The following is a 26,041-nucleotide window of genomic DNA, read 5'->3' as shown; positions in this document are numbered from 1 at the left end:
CTTCTTCTTCTTCTTCTTCTTCTTCTTCTTCTTCTTCTTCTTCTTCTCCTTCTCCTTTTTTTCTTTTTTTGTGAGGCAATTGGGGTTAAGTGACTTGCCCAGGGTCACACAGCTAGTAAGTATCAAGTGTCTGGTCTGAGACCGGATTTGAATTCAGGTCTTCCTGACTCCAGGCTCGGTGCTTTATCCATTGTGCCACCTAGCTGCCCCTCTGCCCCTTCTGTTATAACACGCCATATTCTTTATATGTTTACCAATCCTGGAAGGTCCTAAAAACAGATTGTCCCTTTCAGAATTGACTTTTTTAAATCATAGGCGCTTTAATAAATAACATTTCATAATGTTATGCTTCAAGCCCTGGGATACTAAAGAAACTTCAAAATGAGAGCCATATCATTCTATATGGCTTGTTTGAACATGGTTGTTTACATGTTGTCTCCCCTGGACTGTGAGTTCCTAGAGAGCACAGACTATCTTTTTACCTTTCCTTGTCTTCTTAGCAGTTAGCATAGCACCTAGCACATAGTAGGAACTTAATAAATGTTTGTTGACTAACTGACTGGCCGAACCATCCACACTGGAAAAACTAAATGGATGAGAAAAATGTCTGTTGTCCAGACAGGCATTATATATAGTTTTATGCACAACACATTGAACTTGTCCATCAGTGTATAAATTTTAAACATATTATAAGATTATGTTCTAGAACCAGAAGGGAATTTAAGAGGTCATCTAATCCAACCTCTTTGCTTTATAGATTAGTAAACTGATACCCTAAGACATGAAGTGACTTGCCCAAGGGCACACACAAAACACTGCGTATAGACAATATCCAGGTTTAGAATGGTATTGGAAGAAGACAGTGGGCTAGGTTGCATTTGGGAAATTGCACAAAGCTTTTAACAATCCCAAACTGCTCCATGCAACAAAAAGCAATCTTTTTAATACCCATATTATTCCGGTGATGTTATTTGGCTGCACATAGTGTCATTTGGTATGCAGAACACAATCTCCAAAGAATCAATACTGTAGATGGAAAGACAAATGGTGGGCATAAGTAGGCTGCAACACATTACTAATGCTAACTCACAAGTTATAAAAGGGACAGAAGACCTCATGCAGAAGATCATGAGTAGAAAAGAAAGCGGACCAGTCCTATAGCAAGGGCAAGGCATAGTGATGCACAGCCTAAATCCTATCCAGCAAGACCCAGAAGGCTTCCAGAACATTGGGTAGGTAGACCTTTGATGATAAATATGTGGGAAGGCATAGACAAGACTACCCCAGTAAAAGAAGGCGTGGATGGTTAGGGTTAGAGTGTTCTACTTGAAGTCAGAAAGGTTTGGATCTTAATCCCACCTTTGATGCTTCTTAATTATGTGACCCTGGAGTCACTTAACCTCCCTCAGGCTTAGTTTCCTCATCTATAAAATGGGGAGAATGATATTTGTGGTACCTTCCAGGAATAATGTTTATAGAAGGGCTTTTCAAACCTTACAGCATCTTATGTTAGCCATTATTATTGTTGTTTTTATTATTATTATTTGCACCACTGGTGAGAATATACACTTATTAAGTTCATGGATACATTAACTGAAGTATTTCTTAGTCAAGGAAATTATATTCTGACCTCCCTGGCTTTCTTTAAGTCCCAGCTAAAATCCCACCTTCTAACAGGAAGCCTTCCCCAACCCTTCTTACTTCCAGTGACTTCCCTCTGTTAATTATTTCCTATTTATCCTTTCCTGTATAACCTGGATATAGCTTGTTTTGTAGATAGATAGATAGAGAGAGAGAGAGAGAGAGAGAGAGAGAGAGAGAGAGAGAGATTTGAATGTTATTTCCCCCATTCAATTGTTAAGATCCTTGAGGGCAGGGACTGTCTTCTGCCTTTTTTCATATCCCAAGCACTTATTAGTGCTTGGCACCTAGTAGGTGCTTAATGTTCATTGAATTGACTGAATACCCAAAATAAGTGAGGAAATGGTAAGAGAATAGCAACGTCTTCTCCCCTTGAGTTTCAGGCCCTTGTGCTTGACGAATCACGAATCACATCCTAGGGCACTGAGTTTGCAACTGAGAAATCATGGAAAATGGGAAGGTTACTGTGCTACTGGGGACAACAAAGGCTGTGATGAATTTTAAAAAGAGGCAAGAAGGCCTGTCTTTCAAGGGAGCTTGTCATTGATTCCTGGAAAAATCTGGGCCCAAATTATTAAAGGCAGAGCTGGCAAGCGTTTGTGGAGGCAAATGGTGATCATCACAAGCCAACATGAGTTCATTAAGAACTTGTAACACCAATTTCCTTTTTGTTTGGACTTTGTTATTAGGCCAGTAGAGAGAAATGCTATCTCCTCCAGCCCCCCCCCCCCATGCTACTGTTGGCCCCCTTCATTCTTACAGATAACCTCACCTCCTCCTTGGCTGAGAAAATTGCCGTCATGAATCCCTCTGCCTTCCCTACACTACCTCTCAAAGCCTCTCCTTCATGACTTGCTCCTCTTACTTTGTCCTGGTCTCACAGGATGAGATGGCTTTTCTCCTAAGTAGGGCTAATGCTTGTCCTTGTGACCTCAATCTTATTTCTTGCCTATCCATCATTTCCCGTCCAACCCTCAATCTTGTCCTATCTATTGGCTCTTTCTCTACTATTTATAAACATCCCCCCCCGTCTTACAAAACTTTTGTTTGATCCCATAGTCATCTTCAGCTCTCATCCTAGATAATCTATGATCCCTTTTACCAAGAAAGTTGTCTACACATGCTGCTTTCACTTCCCATCTCCACTCCCTGCCTCAACTTCTTGCAATCTGGTTCCTGACCCTACTATTCTGCTGAACCTGCTGTGAAAAAGGTAATCAATGGGTTTCCTAACTGCTACATATGATGGCCTTGTCTCAATCCTTATCCTCTGACATTTTTATGGCTTTTGACAGTCACTCTCTCACTGTTCTTTGATATTCTTGAGTTCTATGAATGGGTTCTCTCCAGGTTCCTCTCCTACCTATCTGATCTTTCCTTCTCAGTTTCCTTCGGTGATAGGAGAGATAATTCTACCTGATACGGAGGTGACTTGTTATGCTTATCCAAGAACCAATGAGTTGTAGTTAGTCTTCCTAGCTATTAGAATTGTCCATAAATGGAACCATCTTCCTGAGGAAGTGATGATTTTCACATTGCTAGAGGTCTTCAAGCAGAGGATGGATGCCCATTTATCTGGGATATTATAGAGGGGATTCATAATTGAAGTATGTGGTCACTCCTCAACTCAAAGACTCCAGGATTCTGTGGTCTAGTTGACAGTTAAGAGAATGTAAAATCCTTGAGGACAAGGATTAGTTCATTGTTGTTGTATCCTCAGCACCAGGCATATAGTAAATGAGCAAGAGTGATCCTCGTTCTGCCTTTTACTGATGACCTATAGGGTTTGGGGCAAACCACTTAACTTTCCTCAGTCTGTTTAGTCATCTGTAAAATGAACTAGCCAGACTAGATAATGTAATCAGGTTTTTTCTAGCTCTAAATCTATGATCTTATGATATTCACCAAATGATGCACATGTTGACCATGAAAGACAGCATTACCTTGGCTGTCCTGAAAGTTGTTCAAGAAAGTGAAAACAAACTTATAAGTGTATCCCAGAATGGAAAAAGTTGAAAGGCACTGGTTTAGGGGAAGTTGCTTTGTGTCTAGCTATGTGATTGCCCTGTCAGCAAAAAAGTCAGCCAAGAAGAGAGGGAAGATCCTGGGGAGTTGCAGAAATAAACCAGGTACCTGCACCATTAGAGAAGGAGGAAGGGTCATTGAACCTTCAAAATGATCTTCCCTAATGGAGAATTGAAGTAAAAAAAAAAAACCAGAACTGGAGAATGGTTTGTCCCATATGTACTCATTAACTACAGTTGTTAAGAGCAACTCCCCCCCACCCTTCCCATAATGAACTTGGAACAGATGATGCAGAGGGAAAGTTACAATCGTCATTTTTTTTTTAAATTGAAAATACAATGTTACAACACGTGTAGGAGAATCTTGAAGGGAGATTTTTCTTCTTTTATTTTCTCCCACTGGGAGCAATGGACAGTACTAGAAGGAAGCAGAAGACATAAAAGAGATCTAGGAAGAAGGTCCTGGTCAGAGGATAATGGGAGCATGTGAGACCATCATTAATCTTTTTCAAGCAAGAAGCCTAGCTGGGATCCAGGAAAAGAGGATTAAAGGCAGTGGCCTTTAAAGTGTGTTTAAAGGAAAAACTCAAGCGTACATAAGTATATTATATGCCTGGAAAGGGAAGAACTGTAATCAAAATAACTAATCTTGATTCTGGGTTCTTGTACTCAATCATAAAACACACACACACACACACACACACACACACACGCAAACACACACAAACGCACATACGCTACCACCTGCATTGATTGCTTGACTGTTGACCTCCTAGCATGAAACATATTAGGCAATACATGAATTGTCATAAAAATATATTTATTGATTTAACAAATTGCCATGTTATCATAACTTGAAGGGTAAACAGCACATTAATGATGTTCATTTTGGAACTGGCTTATATTAAAATGTGTGCTGTCCATGCAACAATCGTGTTTCCTCCCCAAAACCTTCAATTAGGTTAGTGTGCAGTTACCAAGTAACCTGAAGGGTAGGCATGGGTTCAGATAAGCCAGTCTCCAGCTAGTACATGAGCCAACCCACTAAGATTAAGATTTCTAAGTTAACATTGAAGTAGAAAAAAAAAAAACAGGGAAAAAATTTTTTTAAAAGAAGTGTCTCTAATAACAGTAAATTGCTTTAGTTCATTTTAAGAATCTTTTTTTAAAAAAATCTTTATATCTTTAAATGACTTAACAGGTCTTCAGTTTGGGGTCTTCAATTTAGTCCAGCAACCAACCTCACTTATGTGTGAATCACTAAAACACCTGCTAACCTAAGCACTGCTTTTCTTCCTCTGTTAGTCTTCACCATGTATGTGGTTTTAACATCATTGTTTTACACTTTTTGAAATCTGCAACATTTATTTCACTTCCTCTCCCTACTCCCCACTCCCCACCAAATGTTTTATCCTATAAATAATAAGACAAACTAAAAAAAAAAAATTAGTTGTCCCAATCCTAATGAATTTAAGCTCCAGGAGAGATGGGTGGTCTATTCTTCGTAATCCAAGTTCATAAAAAAAAAAAAAAGTAGCTGTGGTCCTTCAGCCAGCGGGCAGTGGCAACGGGTAACTTCTCTTTCCCACTCTGCAGTTCAGTAAGTCAGTCTGTTTATGGAAACACAGGTCCAAACTCTGTCTCTTTGCAATCTGGGGAACTGTTTCAACAATAGCCTGGTCCCACCCTGCATTTCCACTGTGTAAGGAGGCCTGAAATTCCATTCTTTCTGGCCAGCAGGTCCTTAGTTAATAAGTATCAAATTGTCATCACTTCCTCGCCTGTAACAGAGAGGGGGAGGTTATGGGAGGAAAGAAGATAGAAGAACAGCATGATTCAAAATCTTACTGCAGAGAATTAAGAGCACATAGCAAGAGATAGAGTTCAGCACTGTAACTGTTCAGCATCAGATTAGATGCAGTTGGGTGCTGTTTTTTTGGGGGGGGACACTGGTGGGAAAGGGGAAAGGGCATAGAAAGAGCATAGATTTGTGATTTCATTAGCTCGAGGAGCTCCCTGGTATGGAAAATGCATCCACCAATGCAGATTGGCAACTCTGAGATTTTGGTTTAAGTGCCCACAGTCACATAGCTGCTAGGTGTCAGAGATAGCATTTGACTTAAGGCCAGCCCTCTTTGACTCTAGGACTCACCAGATAATTTTTAAAAGAGCAACATACAAACTTTTAAGGACTGGTTACATACTCCTTCCAAAGGACTGAAATTTTCCTGGGTTAACTCCCTCTTAAGATCATTTGTTGTTCTTGTTTTATTCAGACTTTATCAGGGCTTAAGTAGTTGACTTTCTCACCTTCTAGTAGTCTTTGAGGACTAAAGATGCCTTTGACTTTAGAGTGTCAACCCTTTATCCTGTCAACTGAATCATAACCACTACTGCTCATTAGGAGCTAAGGCTCCTTTCCCACACTTTCAGGCCTTGATGGTGTAAACTCATCCTCCAGCTCTTTTCACATACCATAATTCCTACTACAGCCTTCTAATCCCCACCTTCCCACCACACCAAGTGGCACGGTTATCCCACTGCCTTTGCGATTAACATTCTAGTAGACTGTAAGCTGAATGAGGCCAGGAACTAAACTGTTTATCCATCTTTATGTCACTGGTGCTTACCCTCAGCTCTTACATCTATGGGTTAAATATATCAGTAGGAACTTAACACACATTTGTTGGGTTGAATTTATGGAGTTCAACTTCTCATACGTAGTATTTCCCCAACAGAATGATAAAGCCTTGAAGGCAGAAATTCTTTTCTTTTTCTCCCTTTCTTTTTAAATCTCTGCCTCCCCACAGGCTAGCACCATGCCAATGCACACAGTAGGTGCTCAAAATGCACTTGTTGATCAAGACTGACAGTCCATTTGTGGCTAAGCACCTGAAAGACAGGCTGTCTCTACTTAGCCATCACCTATATTTCTCCCCAGCATGAGCTTGGCTTTTCATCTCATTCCACTAAAATCAAGCTTACTATGATCACCAACTTCAGTTTAACCTTCCTGGTTAGACCAAAGGCTTCTTTTATTTTTCCCTTCCTATATACCTGTTACTTTTTTTTTTTTAAGGCAATTGGGGTTAAGTGACTTACTCAGGGTCACACAGCTAGTAAGTGTCAAGTGTTTGGTCTGAGGCCGGATTTGAACTCAGGTCCTCCTGACTTCAGGGCCAGTGTTCTATTCACTGCACCACCTAGCTGCCCCAATCCCTGTTACTTTGGACACTGTTAATGCCCAGTTTTTTTTCATCCTTTTTGCAGCTCTGGGTTCAAACTCACAGCACTTCTATTATCTAGTGGTCAAAATAGAAGACCTCAAAGGTCCCTTTTGGCACTTTGATCCTATGAGCTTTGGTGAGTTTCTCTTCTTTTCTTTCACAGTAATTACACATATCTCCCAAGATTCAAACCTGAACCACATTTAATCCTTCCTTGGGAAACGTATTTACTGTAATGACCTGCTGCCACATGAACAAAGACAAGTCAGGTGGTCATCAGCCTTAAACCTACTTATGTTCCTCAATGTCCCACAGAATTTCCCACACACCCTGCCATGACTTAAAACCACCTAAAACTGAAAATCACCACCCATTCCCAATGTGAACAACAACAATAAAAAAAGAAGGCTAAACTCAGACCCAGATCTTGAAGTTGGAATTCTATTTCTGCTATTTACTCTCTGTATGACCTTGTACAAGTCATTCACCTCTATGGACCTTCAGTCTCTCCATCTGTAAAATGAAGGCGTTGGACTGGATGACCGTTGAAGTTCTTTTATTACTACGCAGCAGGAGTTCTTAACCATCTTTGGGTCAAGAACCTCTTTAGCACTCCAAAGAAGCTATAGACCCCTTCCCAGAATCATGTTCAAATGCATAAAATTTTTTCTAAAAATCAGTGAAAATGAAGATGTATTTTTTCCTACCCAAGTTCATAAACCCCCCTCCCCCAAAACCTATACATGAGTAGGCCAGATCTAGGATCCTATGTTTTTTATTCACCCATCTAATGGCTTCCTTTATTCCCAGTAGTGGCATCAACTCTTATTTTCCCACAGATTCAACTTGCTTCTACCTTTCATCCCACCTTCTATTTCATAGCATTTCAATGGGTTTTGTTCACAAAAGGTACTGGTTGTTGATTTGATGTCCTCTTCTCCTTCCTAACTCCTGTCTGGTCTGTCAACAAGCCCGGAAACCACCATGTATCTGTCCATCAGTGGTTAGATGCAGCAGCATGGGTGTCATTGGGGACATTCACGGATGCAGCTGTTCTTGCAAAGAGATGGCTTTTCTAATACACCACAATTACAGCCCCTGAGGGCAGTTTGTGGTATAAACTAAGCAGCCAAACTCCAATGACATTTCAATTATCTTTCAGGAGTCATACCTCCACATCCTCTAATGTATTTGTCTTTGCAAAAAACAAATAACAAACAGGCCCACAATTCTCAAAGCCCTCCACCAAACAGGGCACCACTGAGGAGCCAAATGCCAATCAAAGAAAATGAATTTGCATTTATCCAAGCTCACTGTTGCAATTAAATGTTCGTAGAGGATGAAATGTCATTAAAAATCGACTCTTCTCAGAAGCCTTCATTTCATATTTACTAGGCATTCTTTGGAAATGCTCAATCATATCCTCATTTCAACTCCCAAGACAGACTATGAATTGATTAACAGAGAAATACATTCTATGCTCCAAAACAGCAACTCAATTTTTCTTTCTTTTCCCCCCTAGGGGTGGTTTAGATTATTTTTCTCAAACAAATAGGAATTCAATCTTTCGATGCGGGAAAGGAGGTATTTTGCAGCTGTATCACCACTTTCTTCCTTTTTACTTGATACAAATTTATACATATATGTATGTATACATACATATATATAGACACTCATACATATACATACATACACACACACACGTATATATATATATATATATATATATATACGAGAGAGAGACTTGAAAATCCCTAGTGAAGAGGAAACCACTACCTTCTAAGCATATTTAAGAAGCTACTAAGCTGAAACTCAATCTAGTCTTCAAGTTTTTTCTCTGCTTCTGTTAAGTCTGACTTCAGGACACAGGCAGGGTGCTATTGGAATAATCATATATACCAGGTATAGGAAACCTGTGACCTTGAGGCCATATGTGGCCCTCTAGGTCCTCAAGTGTGGCCCCTTGACTGAATCTAAACTTCACAGAACAAATTCCCTTCAGGTTCCCACCCTTGAGATATAAAACACAATGCTGAGAAGGCAGCCAGGAAAAGACACCTTCCCGGGCAAGTAGAGGAGTCAGTGGGGACAGATCTGACTGAGCATCTGAATGGGGTCTCTTCTTAAATCAGCTAAAGCTTCTCATATCTAGAGAGAGTGAGAAGGGGAATGTATTTGACTTTACATTCTCTGAGCTCCCATCCAAATTAAGGGTTCGTTGCTAAAACTACCTTCAGATATTTAGACAGCTGGATTTGGTAGTGTTTTGTCTTTTTTTTTTTTTTTTGCCTCTACACCAGGGTCCTTACCCTTTTTCTGTGTGTCACAGACCCCACTGGTAATCCAGTGAACCCCTTCTTGGGACAGGTAAGTGGTACAGTGGATAGAGCACCGGGTTTAGAGTCAGGAAGACTCAGTTTTGTGAGTTCAAATCTGGCCCCAGACATTTACTAGCTGTGTGACCCTGGGCAAGTCAAGTATCCCTGTTTGCCTCAGTTCCTCATCTGTAAAATGTGCTGGAGAAGGAAATGGCAAATCACTCTAGTATCTTTGCCAAGAAAACCTCAAATGGGGTCATGAAGAGTTGGACATGACTGAAAAACGATTGAACAACAACATGAACCCCTTCTTAGAATAATATTTTTTTAAAATTTCACAATGGAAGAGAGTAGTTAAAAATAAAGGTATATTTTTCCCCATCCAAATTCACTGATCCCAGGCTAAGGACCCTTGCTCTAAACCAAAAGAAAACACTTTTAATACTTAGTTTTGCTTTCAAAACACACTTATTCAACTCAATGAAATTCAACCAATACCTTGCACTAGACTTTGAGGACAAAGACAAAAACAAAACAATCCTTGCCCTCGAGGAGCTTGAACTCTACTCTCCTGGTAAGAACAACCAACACTCTGCTAATACTATTAAAAAGTGCTCTAGAGTTTTAGAGAAACCATTTCCTTGGCTTTGAAAACATCTCTTAAAAAAAGGACACAGCAAATCCCATGTTCTCAATTTTGGCCAAGTGATTCATAAGGTCTGTGGTTGGAAGGGACCTCTGGGGTCATCTTGCTAAGAAGGGGACATAGCAAACCCATGTTTTCAACCTTGACCAAGTGGCTTGTAAAGTTGATAGTAGGAAGGTACTTTTGGGGTCATCTTGTCCATTTACAATTTAGCTGGCTAGGGCTGGGAATACAGAAAGTAGGGGAAAGCAAACCTTCCCACTAAGGAATTAAACCAACAAAATCTAGACCATTCCTCTCATTTTACAAATGAAGAAACTGAGACCCAGAGACGTGAAGTGATTTGTTGCATAAGTAGTAAGTAGCAGAAATGGGATCCCAAGGTCATCTAACTTCAAATCCAGCTTCTTTCACAGCACCAAAAATGCCTTCCAAATCCTTCTATCTCTCATCTCTATACCTTTATACATGTCTGGAATGCTGCCCCTCCTGAAACCTCTATGTCTCTTGGAGGTTCAGTTCAAGTGCCACATTTGATTTCCCCAAGAACTAGTGTGATTCCTCCCTCTCCTTCCTCCTCCAAATTAATTTAATTTGTATATATTTTTATTTGCTTAACTATGTACTTTTTTTTCTTTCCAGCAGAACATAAATTTCTTGAGGGCAGGAACTGTGTCATTTTTGCCTTTGTATTTCCAGAGCCTAGCACAGTACTTGACATGTGGTAGGAGTTCGATAAACATTTGTTCGATTGAAATGAATTCAACTTGAGTGTTCATATAACACCACACTGTCCTATCTCATAATAAGAGATAGTCATTTTCAAGTGTGACTGGGAGAAAAAGAAACTGATGATTCTCTGGAAATCGTTGTTTTCCAAGCATGGCTTTAAGCCTTGGAGCAAACTTTTTAGATCAAGAGAAAAAAACCTCTTGGCTACACCCCAGGGCATCTATGAATCAAAGAAATGGCAGTACCCACCTCTGACAGCAGCAGAGAAAGGTCACAGGGGTGGGAGCTTGTTTCTGGTACTCTTCGCTGCCACTGCATTCCTTTAGAAATTCCTGAAGGTCCGTTAGAGGAAAGCCATTCTGTTGGTATTTCTTTAAAAAGCACATAATGATGTTAACCTCGTTTATAGAGAGTGAGAAATCATTCTCATTGTCAACAGTCCAAAGCCACCGAGGCTAGAATAGAGCTCTCCCACACTAGGAATAGAGATCCAAGAGCTGATACTAACCAAGTTGAATTAAGCTGTCACTACAGGAATAGAGAAGGCAGGGCCACCATGGAAACCAAGATACAAATGAAAATAAAAATCCAAGAGAAAAAGGGAGGGAGTAACTCTTTAAAATTAGATACACATATTGGAGTGCTCCATAAACTGTGAAGGGCTATAAGGTATTAGGGTCAAAATGGATAATAAAGCTTTCTACAGACCAATCCTAATCTACTTGCCTTTTTTTCCCTCTCACTTTCCTTCCTTCTTCTCTCCCTCTTTTCTTCCATCCAAGCATCCTTTTCCTTCTTCTGTCCTTTTTCAGTCCGTTCATCCCTTCCTTCATCTCTCCAACAACTCCTCCCTCCCTCTCTATTTTAATTGTTTAGGTAACTTTCCATCCATCCCTCCTTTTTTTTTTTTACTTTCTCTTCCTCCTTCCCTTCCACCATTTTCCCATCTATCCCTTCCTTCTATCCATTCTTTCCTTCTTTCTTTCCTCCCTCATTCCTTTTTCTTGGGTTGTTTGTTAAATATGTAAATAAATTATTAAATAAATAAAATAAATATTAAATATGTTGTTTATTGAATATGTATTCCCCCAACCCCAGGGATCACATCTGCCCCAAATCCTGCACTTTTTTCTACTTTTGCAGAGGTGAGAGATGGAGCCCTCTGAAAACAGAAGGTATTTGTAAAGGCTTAATGAAGGTAGATTGCTCCAACCGACTATCATGTATCTCCCCCCCACCATGCCAGCCCCTAATCCCCTTATGTTTAATGGAAGCTCCTGGGAGTGACCCACATCAATATTTAAGCTTGGAATACTTTTAGGAACATTTCAGCTTCAAAGATTCATTCTCTAGAATTATAGTAGGGAGCCATTATCTCCCACATAAGCGTTCACTCTTGTTATTAAAGCAAATTGTAGTCGATGCTAATGTGAAGATGACGATTCACTAATCTCCTTGTGCACATGATTGCTGGTTAGAGTTTTTAATGGCGTTGACTTTCCAGGTGTCATGGTTCAGATGTGAAAAGGAGCCTAAGCAAGAGAGGGATTAGAACTCCCAACCTCTTCCTGGACAATGGTATTACATCTCAAGTGAGTCTCCATGGACAGTGAGTCTCATCATCTGAACTAGAGATGTCACACTTCAAGCTATCTCAATCCCAGAATCTCTGAGTTAGAAGGGGCCTCCAAGGCCTCTAGAACAATTCACACCTGAACAAGAAAGAATTCTCTCTATGTTTCTGACAAGTGGTCACTTAACCTTTGCAGATGTCTAGAAGGCGAAAATCACTATCTCTCGGGGCAGTTCATTTTATTTGAAAATAACTCTAAATGGTTTTTTTTAACAAGCATTTATTATCTCTCCCTCTCATTGCCCAACTGAAATATACATAAACACATGCATATGTGTATGTGTGTATATCCTCATAACAAACATATACAGACCAACAAAACAAATTTCCTCATTGGCCATGTCCAAAAATATATGTCTTATTTTGAATTTTAAGTCCACTACCTCTTGGATAGGAGGTAAGTGGTATAATTTCATCTTCATTGCTCTGGATTTGTGGCTTATCATTGACAGCTTTAATTGTTTCTTTAGATCAAACTAAAATTTGCTCCTCTACAACTTCTATTCATTGCTCCTAGTTCTGTCCCCTGTGGCCAGGCAGAATATCTATTCAATCATTGAAAGAGCTGCCTTGGCAGGCAGTGGGTTACCCTCATCACTGAAGGTTTTTAAGAAAAGGCTGGATGACTACTTGCTATGTGTATTGTTGTAGGGATTCCTTTCAGGTATGGCCTGAAGGTCCCCTTCAAACTCTGAATTTTGTGATTCTTCTTCCATGTCAATCCTCCGAATACTTGACTATAACTATCGTATCTTCTCCCTAAGTCTTCTCTTAGTCAGGTTAAACACCCTTAATTCCTTCATTTAATCCTTACATGACATAACCTCAAGGCTTTTCATCCCACTGGCCACTCTTCTGGATGCTCCCTAGGCTGCTAAGTTCTTCTTAAAATACAGTATCCAAAGCTGAACAAATTATTCCAAATGGGAACTGTCTATGAACAATGATCAACTAAACTCTGGCATTGTTCCTGGATAGGGTGTGTCAATCTCTGGAAACTATCTTATCCAAGTGAGAATTAGCTATAAGACACAATGTTACACGATAAATTATAAGTGTCTTACCTAAACTTTCTATCCCTCCCCCGTCACCACCCCTATTCCCCAAAACAGTGCTCTGTATACAACAGATATTTAATAAACTTTTATTAATTTATCCATTGGGAATTAAATAACAGGAGCCTCTTCTCTTACTCAATTTTAAGCAAACCTTTAGGGCTAAGTACCTCTGGATGTCCTTCAAGAAGAAAAGGAAAATCACAAGTTTCTGGTTAGTCACATGTTAAAGGATGCTCATACAACATTACTGTGCACAAATTAGTGTCTAGTATTTAGCTAACAAGTAGTCATATCGAGCTCTATCTGAACTGATTACTAGAATGTCACCATTTTAGTTTGTTTTGCTGCTGGATGAAAATCTAGCTCCCTTTCAGATCTGAACACGAGATTACATAGTACTGCTGCTCTGAAAGTTTACCTCCCTGGGGCTTCCATTACATTATCTATAAAACAAGTGGGTTGAACAAGATGAGTTCTAAGAGCCTTTCCAACTCCCACTCTGTAATTCTATGCTGGCTCCCCCCCATCAACCAGCGTGCCCTGTAGTCACCCAATATCCTCCAAAAGAAAACACAAACCATTTGCTGGGAACAAAAGATTGAATAATTGATTAAGATGAAATAACAATTTACCTTAATGGTGTCATAGGAGTCTGTAATAAGTGCAATGAAGAGGCTGAGAATCATGTATATAAAAAGGCTGATGAAGGAATATAAATACACACGACTGAAGAGCCATACCAAGATGCTTTTTTGCTGGATCTGAGCAAAGGTTGCAAACATGTCATCACCATTCACCAGAGAAAACAAACATTCAGCCACTGTGCTCAGGTCTTCAAACTTGGTTGGAGTAGGGAGGGGAAAGAAGAATAGGAGAGGTTTTAATTTCCAAAATCCATTTACGCAGTAAGAAAAGTAGCTCAGCTTTGTTTTTTAAAACATTGGGAACTCAGAAATCTAGTGGCAATGAAAACACGTGGGATTCTACCCAACCAGGAACATGTTTCTGATTGGTGATGCCAGTGTGGGTCCCTTCCTATGTTATTGGTATCACTTCCTGCCTGTTCATACAGCTGTTATTGATGGGAAGAAAATCTATAGGCCCAAGGGCCCAAGGGTTAAAACACTAGACACAAAGTAAAATAGGATCACATTATTCGGAAAACAACAAGGTTCCATTAAGTGAGATAATTCAGCTCTTCTTTCCAAAGCCTATTAGACCAAACGAGGTATCTCCCCAAAACCTTGTTCTCATTGTTATCCCTTCTCCTACTTAAAAACATGCAATGACTCTCTAATGGTTAATAAACCAGCCCAGACTTCTCTGCCTGGCTTTCCAAACCCTTCAATTATCTAGCCCCCATTTACCCACTCAAATTCATTCATTCATTTATTCATTTATTACCCACTCAAATTTATTTTTAAAAGAAAGTTTCTTTTTTAAAAAAAATTATGAACTGCATTTAATCAACATGAATATTTCAACACAGACAAAAGAAAAGAACACAAAAGATTGTACACAAAACTGTCAACTTCTATTTCCTACAGCTTTTTAAAAAGAGAGATGAAATTTAACACAGTAGTAACAAAATTGCCCTGCTTGTGTCGTCCTGACCTTTTTTTGTTCTAATTCACCATCAACTGTTTCCATCCACACTTTTACTTCAATCGAGACAATCTCCTTATGGCTTCCCTGCTGCTCCCCACCCTGAAAGCCCTTCCTCCGTGCCACACCTTCTTGCTCTGCCAGTCCAAATCTTGACCATTTTCAAGGCCTAACTCTCCTTACCTTCTCTAGAAATTCCCTGGCTTCCTTTAGTCCATTCTCATCTCTCTGTTGCACTCTTGCTGCATTTTGTCATATGTTATAGCAACTGTTTTCTAACCTATTTCATAACCTTTTATCTCACCACTTTCCATAGAGTATCAGCAACAGAAGGGGCCAGGCCTATATCCCATACTTCTTTCGCCTGAACAAAAAAGTCCAGCAGGGACTAGCCTCCAATACTTACTGATTGATTTAGATTAGTCTTTTGCTGTCTGGGTAGTAAGATGATAAGATTTCAAGCCAGAGAGAAGCTAAGAAGTCAGCTAGTCTAGGCCTCTTCATTTTATAGATGAAGAAAGTAAAGTCCACAGAGGTTTACTGACTTACCCTCTGAATCCAAACCCAGTGCTCTCCTTTGCCTGTGGCACCTTATCCACAAATAAAGAGCCAGAATTCAAATCCAATAGCCAAATAAAATAGTAGAAAAGCAGAGGTACCCAAGATCCTTTAGAGTCATGCAATGCTGGGGTAAATCCTATGTAGGACCCAAGGGAAACACGTAAAGTGAATTCTGCCAATAAAATAAGTAGATTTCTTTCTGACCTGCCCTCTTAATTCTACCTCTCTCCTCCAACACACATACATTGGTTGGATCCTAGGGTTTTTACACACATTTTGTGTCTTTCTCTACCTTTTATATACAAAGCAAAAGGTCCCTGGCCCTTGAGCTGTAGGGAAGTATCCCTGATGGATCCATATTTATCCAGCTACCACTGAACAGAGAGGTGATCTGAATCCTAGGAGCCTGGGGAGACACAAAATCACTGCTATTGTGACCTTGAGGCATTTGTGTCTTGGCTGGTTAGGGTTAGGGTAGTCTAACACCATGAAAGAGGAGAAAGCAAACTCCCCCGTAGAGGGATCAGACCAAAGACAAGTACCTCATTAACAACAACTCCAACCAGCCAAGCTAACCAGGACTTCCGTTAATGAGCCAGAGGGCAGTGTTAAAGAAACACATACATACATGGGAATGCACCGGTAAGCAAGCCATTTAACAATGTGCAAATTTTTATTTAACAGTAAAAAGGTCAGAGCTTACAGAGCAAATCATTTCCATTCCCACCATGGGCCTTGAGCCAGTGAATTTAAAACAGTTTTCTGTAGTTGTCAATCATTACTGGACAGCTCCATCAAGAAGTCATGTTTATTTCCTGGAACTCCATTAGGATCGAGCCAATTAGTGTTCCTAATTGCAAAACTCAAGAAAATTCTAGGCTTCATAGAATGTCCAGAATTGCAAGCATCCTAGGCCTGTCTGGTAAATAGCAGTAAAAAGATACTGATTGGGTTGGAATGGAGGTCGGTATCAAATTCATTCCTCCTCTTTCTTCCGCATTAATTAAGGCACAGTTAAATTAGAAAGCATTAAAGAGATTTATACTCATGAAGCCTCCCATCCCCAGTGTGTGTTTAAGACTTATCTCACTCCACCTATCGGCTGTGGAGAGCAAAGCTCCAATAAGGTACAAACAACTGGCCCCCACTCCGTCATTTCATGCACTGTTACCTAGGGACCTCACGCTGACAGCAGACAGAGCTGGGAGCAGGAGCCAATTTCCGCAGACAATTTCCTTGTCCTGAAAGGGTGGGGTGGGGTGGGGTGGGGTGAGTCTCAAGATAACAAGTAGATTTTGATTTTCTTCTTTTTTAAATATATAGAGTTTGGAAGAGGAGACAAGGCCCCTGTCTGATGTCCCTTGGGGGTGTGAGAACTACTTCCTATAATCTATAGATACTCAGAAGCACTGTTTGGGTCCTAAGGGATGTTTCCTTAAAGGCTGACCAGACGATGGCACCATCCACAAGTCTAGCATTCCAGCCCATGCACCCACCCACCCAAGCTACAGGATGATGAGAGAAAACCAAGTATGTGGGCTAATGAATGACATTGCTTGCATGTTTGAACCAGAATTACCTACCAGTCATCACTATCACAAGTCTACCTCCCAGATCTCTCAGGTCCATTACAGCATTCACATTCTATAGTTCTATGGATCGGACAGTAAAAGGAAGACGTGCGGGGCAGATGGAGGATCTTTTTCCTTAACTCAATTTTGGTGCCAGCACCAGCTCTAGGGACCTTGAACCATGGTGTCCAGCCAGTTAGCAATTTTATTTTGGTTTATTTTTTTAAAGATTGGGTACAGGGCTAGAGAGTGGCATAATTAAAGAGAGCAGAAGGCTTTGAGTAGAGAAGTCATCTGTATTCAACCAGCAACTCTGCCCATCACTGGGCAAACAGCTTCACTTCCCTGGATCAGGCTCTAAAGATGACAAGAACCTGTCAAACTAAATCACTTGCATCTGATTCTCCCTCTGTACTCACACAGGCACCAGCTCATCACCTCTCACCTAGACTAACAGTGTTAGCCTCCTTACTGGTGTCCTTGGTTCAAATCTTCCCCCTCCATTCCATCCCTTATACAGCTGCCAAAGTGATATTCATGAATCACAGGTGTGAGCTATGTTAGTCCTTGCTGCTCTTAAGCCCACAGATTTAGGAATGATGGGGGCTTTAGAGGTCATTGAATCCAACCCACTCACATTTTACAAATGAGAAAACTGAGGCCCAGTTGGGATTCAAACCTCCATCTTGACTCCAAATCCCCTGTTTTTCCCACTGTATCAAGCTATCTCCAGGATAAAATACATACCTCTCGATTTGGCATTCAAAGGCCTTCACAAAAAGGCTCCAGCCTCCCTTTCTGGACTTATTGTAATACTTCATGCACTGTATATACTCTAAGTAGGCAAACTAGCTCTTCCCTGTGCACGACCTTCCCCATCCTTAGAAGGCAATTCTAGTTCACCTTGACTTCTTAGAATCTCTAGTTTCCTTAAAAGCTCAGCTCAAGTACCCCTCTCCCATTACTTTGTATTTCCTTTCCATATATCTTATATTTACTTATATGTGTACTTGTTTTTCCCTAGGAGAACATAAGCTCCTTATGGGCAGGTACAATTTCTATTTTTGTCTTCATACCCCAAACCCCTAGAATGCTCTACATCCTAGGAGAATGTAAACTTCTTGTGGTCAAGCACAATTTCTATTTTTGTCTCCATATCCAGAGCCCCTAGAATGCTCTTTCTCCTAGGAGAATATAAGTTCTTTGTGGGTAAGTACAATTTCCATTTTTGTCTTCATACTCAAAGCCCCTAGAATGTTCTGTCTCCTGGAAGAATGTAAACTTCCTGTGGTCAAGCACAATTTCTATTTTTGTCTCCATATCCAGAGCCCCTAGAAAGCTCTTTCTCCTAGGAGAATGTAAGCTCCTTGTGGGCAGGCACAGTTTCTGTTTTGTTTTCTCTGTATCCAGAGCCCCTGGAACACTGCTTGGCACACAGGAAGTATGTAACAAATATCTGCTGACTGAGCGAATGAACAGATCATGAGTCCTTTGAGGACAGGGACAGTTTTGGTTCTGCCTTTGTGTTCAGGCTGTTGAGCACCCGGGGAGGCCCTTAGTAGGCATTTAATAAATGCTCCTTGAATTGGATTGCTGAGTAATGACCATAGAACAACCTGAAAATATAAAGCTGAATGAAAATATAAGGTTGAATAATTCAAGATGTGGTTTCAGACAACCTCAATCACTTTTCCAGTTTTCTATGCCCAGACATCTTGGTTTTGGAAGGACTTTGGTGCCAGAGCACGTTAGTTACAAAGAGTCAGCAAGAAAGAGGGAGTCTATCCTGGCTCTTGCTCAACTGAAATACTGAAGTTCAGTATCAGGGGAGAGGAGGTCAAGAGATGGATGTAGAATTCCTGTTACTGGCTGAATGGTGGCCCCAAAGGATAGCCTTCCCTGTTCCTTTCCCTCTTGCTTGGTAAAAAGGCATTGTAAAGCATCTACCATCAGGGCTAGGGTTATTTTACACTAATTCATGAAAGGGCCTTGGAGCTAATCTCCTTAAAGGTTTCTGGAAAACCCTTTGGCTCAAACAGACACTTGGTGATTTTCTCAATTTGTATTTGTTGGGGTAAATTTCTGAATATCTCATTTTAAACCTGGCTAACACAGGGCAGAAAGTGGTAACAGTCCTGTGATGCCCTACAGGGCTATTCCCAGCAATCACTGATTGCTTTTTCCAAGTTCTTTACCCAAGGGTGCTCACCTCCCAAACTAGCATAAGCTCAAAGGCATGAATACCATACCTAAATAATCACCTCCCTAGGCTTCCACAGTGGGTACCCAGGCCGAGAAACAGAGAAGATGCTTAACTCCTTAGGGTTGGGCTATGCAGTGAGAGGAAGGGGAAAGTTGATGTAGAAAAATAAAAAGGGAGAAAGGGAGACCAGGTACAATGAAGCCCAAGGGGCTTCTTAGCTATCACTCAGGCTGGCCAAAAAGGATGGAAATGATTGAACCAAAACAAATTAATCCCATGCCTGTGTCAAAGAGGAGGCCTGGCCAAATACTTAGGGAAACAAAACCATGTGGTTATGTGGTTTTTAGCTACTGTTGAGATGTGAACTGGAGATCTTGGGGGATGTCAAAGCAAATTAAATTTGGAAACATCCAGCCCTGAGATTCCGTGATTCTACCCCAAAATAATTGGAATAGATTTTTGGGCAGGGGCCAGAAGGAAGGGAAAATGGACAGTATCTTAGGGGCAAAAGGGATACAGCAACCCCAATACTATGCTCCCTTGTCCCCTTCCCCCCACTGCCATTCTGGGGTCTCTGGGCCTGGAACTGAAGACTCTTCCAGAATGCACCAAAACCAAGCTGCAGAACTCAGTAGAGAATTCCATGAAGTGCAACATTGCCCTCTAGTGGCAAGTGGAGCTAGCAGTGCCTTTTTTTTTTTTTAACTGCATTTGTGGGGGCCAGGAGAAAAATTAACGTGAATTTTTCCGATGACTAATACACTGAGTCCTCCAAGTCAGAGAAGGCTTACCAGAGACTAATCTACAAGCATCAGTCATCTTTTTAATTTACTTGTGCTAGTCATCTTTTTAATTTCCCCGTACCAAGTCATCTTTCAAAGCAGAGGCATGACATTGGAAAAGCAATAGAAGCCAAAGGCATGACTCTAGAAGTCATTTCTTAAAGGCTGTTCAAGCCTGGAGGGTTGCTAACCATCCCAGGCCAGTCTAAATGGGACACTTAATAGGGCCAGCAATCACAGGGTGATGGGTTCCAGGGCTGATTTATTTACAGGGCAGGAACCAGATTTTGCTTCTTTGAAAAGGATGCTGAGAGAGAAATTGCCTGCAAAACCAAAAAGCTATTCATATGTCTTGGGCAATAATTGAATCTGGAGCTTCGGAGAGAGCTCCCCTGGTAACTTTAAGAACACCAGTTCTAGGGGCTAAGGAATTGGATTCAAATCCTGCCTTTGACCTTTACAGCCTGTGCAAGTTTGATCAAGTCCACCTTACTCCTCCAGGCCTCAGTTTCCTGATTTGGCAAATGAGCTAGCCTCTGAGGTTGATCCAGCTCAAAATCTGTGAATGTAGTTATGACCCCTTTTGGTCTTATTTCCAAGGAGAGAACAGTATGGTAGAGTGTTAGACTTGGGAGTCAGGAAGACGTGAGTTCAAATCCCACTTGATACTAGTGATACGGCCGTGGGCAAGTCATAACATCTCTGAGTCATCCAGAAAATGAGGAAGTGGGAAGTGTTGGTCTCTCCAATACCTTCCAGCTTTAGTCCTAGGAGCCAATGACTCTCATCAACAGCTCTGTTGGAACAGAGCAGAATCCTAAGTAAAGTACACTCTATCAAGCAAAAGCCACACACCTTTTTCGGTTGTGGACAAGAGTAGGAAGGCGACAAAGTCTCATTTCCTGTCTCAAAAGCTGCAAATCGTATCTTCAAGGGTTCACGCTAGGCAATAAGCTCTGAGCATAGCTGTGAAATCTCTACGATCATAGGATATTGACTTATACACCATATCAATTTAAAGTTCAGATACCAATCTTTAATAAGACACCAAAATTAAACTGTGACCACAAGCACCTATAAAGATAAGGCATATTAGCACTTCATAGTCTAAATCTCATACAATCAGAGCAAAGCTGCCATATCACTGACACCCTCCCAGTTTAACTCAGATGCCAATCCTAATAGTTAATTAAAAAATTAAATTAAATTAAATAAAAACTTAAAAGCCAAGACAAGTATAATTTTTCTTGCTGGATTTTACTTTTTACTGTAACAACTTCTTGTCCAAATATCCTTGGCATTCAATGGCCAACAGAGTTAATATTAGACTCCTTAAGCCAGCCCCAGACTGCTATGAAAGATTCCCCCACTTCTACCCCCTGCTACACCCCCTTTGTAATTCCTATTTCAATATCTCTCAGTTTCTTCAATATCCTGCAGGGGGGAAAATAAAGCTCATAACATGAGCGTTTGGAGGCTGGAGGTGGGGAGGGGATACTCTAGTACGGCCTCTTTCTGTCTTATCAACTCTTGACTAAGGGTCCTGGTGTTTTTTGTACGGAGGCCATTGATGAAAGAGGGTGAAAAGGGAAAAGGCGGGGATGGGGCCCTGCTCACATACCTTCTCGTGGTAGGGTCCTATGACAATCCAGCCACAGAATGTGTATCCCAGGTAAATCATCCCAGCACAAGCACAAAACCGTAGGACTTTGGGCAGCGAGGCTTGCATCGTCAAAATGAGCACCTAAAGGCCCAGAAGTAACACTCGGTGGGGTTATAAAGCTCCATTAACCAACCCACATCCAACGAAAGGGTGGCAAGCAAGGTAGGTAGACTTACATTGTATGTCTGGAAATAACCCAAATATCTGATGACTCCAACCCAAGCGAACAAAGTGGACGTCCCAAGCAAAATGCTGCAGAGGTCATAATTGGTGACATTCTAACACACAGAGGAGAAAAAAACAAAAACAATAACAAAATCAGACACGAGTGAAAGACTTTATTCTATAAAGAAATCACCTGCCCAGCTGCTACCAGCTTTGCTTTGTAGGACCTTATGTTTTGAGCTGGAAGGGGATTCAGAGATCATTTGGTCCAAATTACTCCATCATTGTGCTGCAGTGCATAGAATGTTGGGCCTGAAGTAAGGAAGATTCATCTTCCCGAGTTCAAATGTGGCCTCACACATTTACTAGCTGTGTTACCCTGGGCAAGTCACTTGACCTTGTTTGCCTCAGTTTCCTCATCTATAAAATGAGCTGGAGAAGGAAATGGCAAACTGCTCCAGGATTTTTGCCAAGAAAACCCCAAATGGGGTCACAAAGAGTCAGACATGACTGAAGAACAACAATTCTGTTATTACATGGATGAGGAAACAGGCCATCTAGTAGGGCACAGAGCCAGGATTTGAACACAGGTCTTGACTCCAAATTCAAATACAGTACTTTCTAAATTACAAAATGAAGTAGATTTACCAAGTAATTATAAGTAGACTTCTTCCAGGGTTTCAGAAATTACTTGTTTCCCTCCAGGCACTGATGTGATTACATGCAATATAAAAGGCTGAGTTCTTTAGACTTGATTTTGCACTTTAAGTAGCTTTTCCTCATCCCCTTAAATGTTTAAAGAGAGTAGCTGGCTTTACTTTTAAGTGATACGCCTAAGAGACATTTATGGCAATCTCGGGCCCAAGAGACATTTATGGCAATCTCGGGCCCTTTAACGCTTAATACAAGGTTTTTTGTTTTGTTTTGTTTTGTTTTTACAACACATTTCAGCCTGAACACACACCAATCAAGTAACAACTGCTTATCAAGAATCATTTATGTAGGGGCAGCTAGGTGGCGCAGTGGATAGAGGACCGGCCCTGAAGTCAGGAGGACCCGAGTTCAAATCTAACCTCAGACCAAACACTTAACACCTAGGAGCTGTGTAACCCTGGGCAAGTCACTTAACCCCAATTGCCTAAAAAAACAAAAACAAAAACGAAAGAATCATTTATGTGCCAGAGTGAGGAATCAAAGACAACAGTGCAACTTCAGTCTCTGTCCTCAAGGAGTTTCCATTCCAGCAGGAGAAATGACATGCAAATATATGCAAAATATATACATAGTAAATACAGGAGGGATTGGGGTTTTTCTGGTGGGTTTTTTTTGTTTTGGTTTTTTGGGGTTTTTTTGCAGGAATGGGGAGGAGAAGCATGATGGCATTAGCACCTGAGAGAAATCAAGAAAAGCTTCTTGAAGGAGGTGGCAGAGGTGGGGAGGAAGGGCCTAAGTCTTCTAAGGGAGGTGGGCATGGGGGGGGGGGGGTTAAATGCTAAATAGAAGCATTTGTATTTGATTACAAAGACAAGAGGAAGCAGCTAGAGCTTGAGTGGGGCAGTCTGACTGCAATCAAACTTTTTCTTCAGGAATATTTTGACAGCTAGGTGGAGTACAGACTGGAGTAGGAAGAGGTAAGAGAGAGGAAGACCAGGCTATCACAACTGGCCTGAGTGGATAGGGCAAGATTTTAAGAGCAAGGAAGGACCTTTAAAAATCTCCAACATCCTCATTCTACAAATGAGGAAGCAACTCTAGAGAATGCGTTTTGGTATTCAAAGCCCCCATGGTAACCTAGTCCCCTCCTACTTTTCCAGTTCTTCATACACCTTACTCTCTGACTGGCACTCTTCAATCCAGTGGCACTGGTCTCCTGGCCACCCCATCGTTCAGCTCCAGGCATTTTCTGTCACCCATGTCTACAATGCTCTCCCTCCTCCACCCTGCCTCCTAACTTCTTTGACTCCCTTTAAGTCCCAACTAAAATCTCATCTTTTACCAGAAGCCTATCCCAACCTCTCTAAATTCTAGTGCCTGTTAATTATCTGTTAATTATTGCCCATTTATCCTATATACACACTGCTTTATATGAATTTGCTTTCATGTTGTTCTCTTCCATTAGACTGCATGTTCCTTGAGGGCAAGGGACCGTCTTTGTCTCTTTTTGTATCCCCAGCCCTGAGCACAATGTCTGGCACGTAGTTTGCGCTTAATAAATGTTGATTGATTGATTGATTGATTGATAAAGAAGAGAAGAGACTAGATCAAAGTCATTCAGGTGACTGCTAGGGACTGTCAATGATCAGGTTGCAGAGTATGGGACATGTACAATGGGACTGGGAAAAGAGCGCAAAACTGACTGATTTTCAAAAAAAGGAAATAGAATGGAATCTGTAAAGGCCAACAAGGTCAACTAATATTTCTAGCAAAAAATATAGAACATGTATTCTAAAAATATAGAACATATTAAAAAGGAATTGGTAAATTAGCATCAAGTACCCCACCAGGCAAATCAAGTCAATAAGCCTTTATTAAGCATTTGCCACATGCCAGGCACAGTGCTAAGTGCTGGGAATGCAAATGTAGTAGAAAGACAGTCCCTGCCCTCAAGGAACTTACATTTGAATAAGGGAGAAGACAACGCAGAAGAAAACTGAAAAGCAGTGGAAGGGAAGGCTGCTGTATACTCTCCCCTTAATACAGTTTGGTCTTTAGTTTAGGGGCCCCCTTTTACAAAAGATATTGATAACATGAAGGACATTAAAGGGAGAGCAGCCAGACCAAGAACACTAAGGGCCTCAGATCCATCCTACGTGAGAACATATGCTCAGCTCAGCAAACTTCATGGCACAGTACCTGGGATATGGAAGATGCTTAGTAAATGTTTGTTGACTTGACTGTTGAAGTCAAGACAACATGTCAACATGTTGAAGGAACAAAGATACTGGAGTGGTTTGCCATTTCCTTCTCTAGCCATTTTACAGATGAGGAAACTGAGGCAAACAGGGTTAAGTGACCTGCTCAGGGTCACACAGCTAGTAAGTGCCTGAGTCCAGATTTGAACTCAGGTCTTCCTGACTCCAGGCTCAGTACTCTATTTGTTTTTTTGTTTGTGTTTTTTTTTTTAGGCAATTGGGGTTAAGTGACTTGCCCAGGGTCACACAGCTAGTAAGCATCAAGTGTTTGGTCTGAGGCCGAATTTGAATTCAGGTCCTCCTGACTTGAGAGCTCTATCCACTGTGCCACCTGGCTGCCCTGACAATTAGAACTGACCAAAAAGTAAAATGGGCTGCCTTGGAGGTAGTTCTGTCCATCAATGACAGCAATGATTCACTAGTAATACCCAGTCCCCATGCAGTAATATACCGGCTTTGGTTTTAGTCCAAACACATGTTAAATGCAAAGGACACTGGAAATCGGATTAAAGGCAAGTAATCCATGTCTAACCTTGGAAGATGCTTCCTTACAGAAAATTTCCAATTAGGCAGCTGGGAAACCTTATTTACAAATCCTCCAGCCTAGTGGGCCCCCAGGAAATGTTTGCCAAGGATAATGGTAAGGCTGAGTAAAAGGGATTTACCACCAGAAACTATCTTGGCCAACAGGACTATAACAAAAGCCCTTAATGATGAATTTTCTACTTGTCCATTTGCCTTGTTGATACTATGACTAGTCTTCTGGTGACTACAGGGACCATATCTGTATAGTCCATGAGGGAGATAGGGTCCTCCAACGATCCCCCAGCAGGCCTGAGAGTCTTAACTTCCAAGCTTTTGGGGTTTGTAGAACAGAAGGCTTTAGCATTAGGTAATCTCTGCTCAGATAAGATAGTATTGTAAAGCACTTAGCACAGTGCCTGGACCATAGTAGGTGCTTAATAAATCCTTCCTTCTCTTCTTCCTCACTCCCCCCTTCCTTTCTCCCTTCATTCTCCCTCCTTCTTTCCCTTCCTCCTCACTCCCTCCTTCCCTTCTCCTTCACTCCTTCCTTCCCTCCCTCTTTCCTTTCTCCCTCACTCCCTTCCCTTCTTTCTCCATCCCTCTCTCCTTCCTTCCTTCCCCCTACTCCTTCCTTTCTTCTCTTATTTCTTCTTCCCTCCATCCTTCCTTTTTCCTTCACTCCCTCTTCCCTCTTTCCCTTCTCTCTCACTCCCTCCTTTCTTCTCTTCTCTCCTTCCCTCTCTTCCTCCCTTCTCTTCTCCCTCACTCCCTCTTT

General features: G+C 41.2%; 1 protein-coding gene across 3 annotated transcripts in view; it reads right to left on the bottom strand.

The window, feature by feature from the left end:
• Nucleotides 1-4,464: 4,464 nt before the first annotated feature.
• The window catches only part of MCOLN2 (mucolipin 2), an 85,602-nt gene continuing 64,025 nt past the window's right edge, over nucleotides 4,465-26,041 (bottom strand). For 2 of the 3 annotated variants that reach the window (XM_027873929.1, XM_027873931.1), the window contains 5 exons: nucleotides 21,841-21,942; nucleotides 21,623-21,745; nucleotides 13,912-14,118; nucleotides 10,838-10,959; nucleotides 4,465-5,446 (listed from right to left, as the gene is read on the bottom strand). In XM_027873929.1, coding sequence (XP_027729730.1) covers nucleotides 5,410-5,446; nucleotides 10,838-10,959; nucleotides 13,912-14,118; nucleotides 21,623-21,745; nucleotides 21,841-21,942 — 591 coding nt within the window. In that variant the 3' untranslated portion in view covers nucleotides 4,465-5,409. Of the gene's footprint in view, nucleotides 5,447-10,837; nucleotides 10,960-13,351; nucleotides 13,458-13,911; nucleotides 14,119-21,622; nucleotides 21,746-21,840; nucleotides 21,943-26,041 lie in introns of those variants that run through there. The other variant, XM_027873930.1, reaches the window with a different exon arrangement.

The sequence above is a fragment of the Vombatus ursinus genome, unplaced genomic scaffold (genome assembly GCF_900497805.2).
Source record: "Vombatus ursinus unplaced genomic scaffold, bare-nosed wombat genome assembly UNPS02014803.1, whole genome shotgun sequence".
In the NCBI taxonomy this organism is placed as follows: domain Eukaryota; kingdom Metazoa; phylum Chordata; class Mammalia; order Diprotodontia; family Vombatidae; genus Vombatus; species Vombatus ursinus.
Note: the sequence above shows the minus strand (reverse complement) of the source record. Positions and strands in the feature narration are given on the sequence as shown.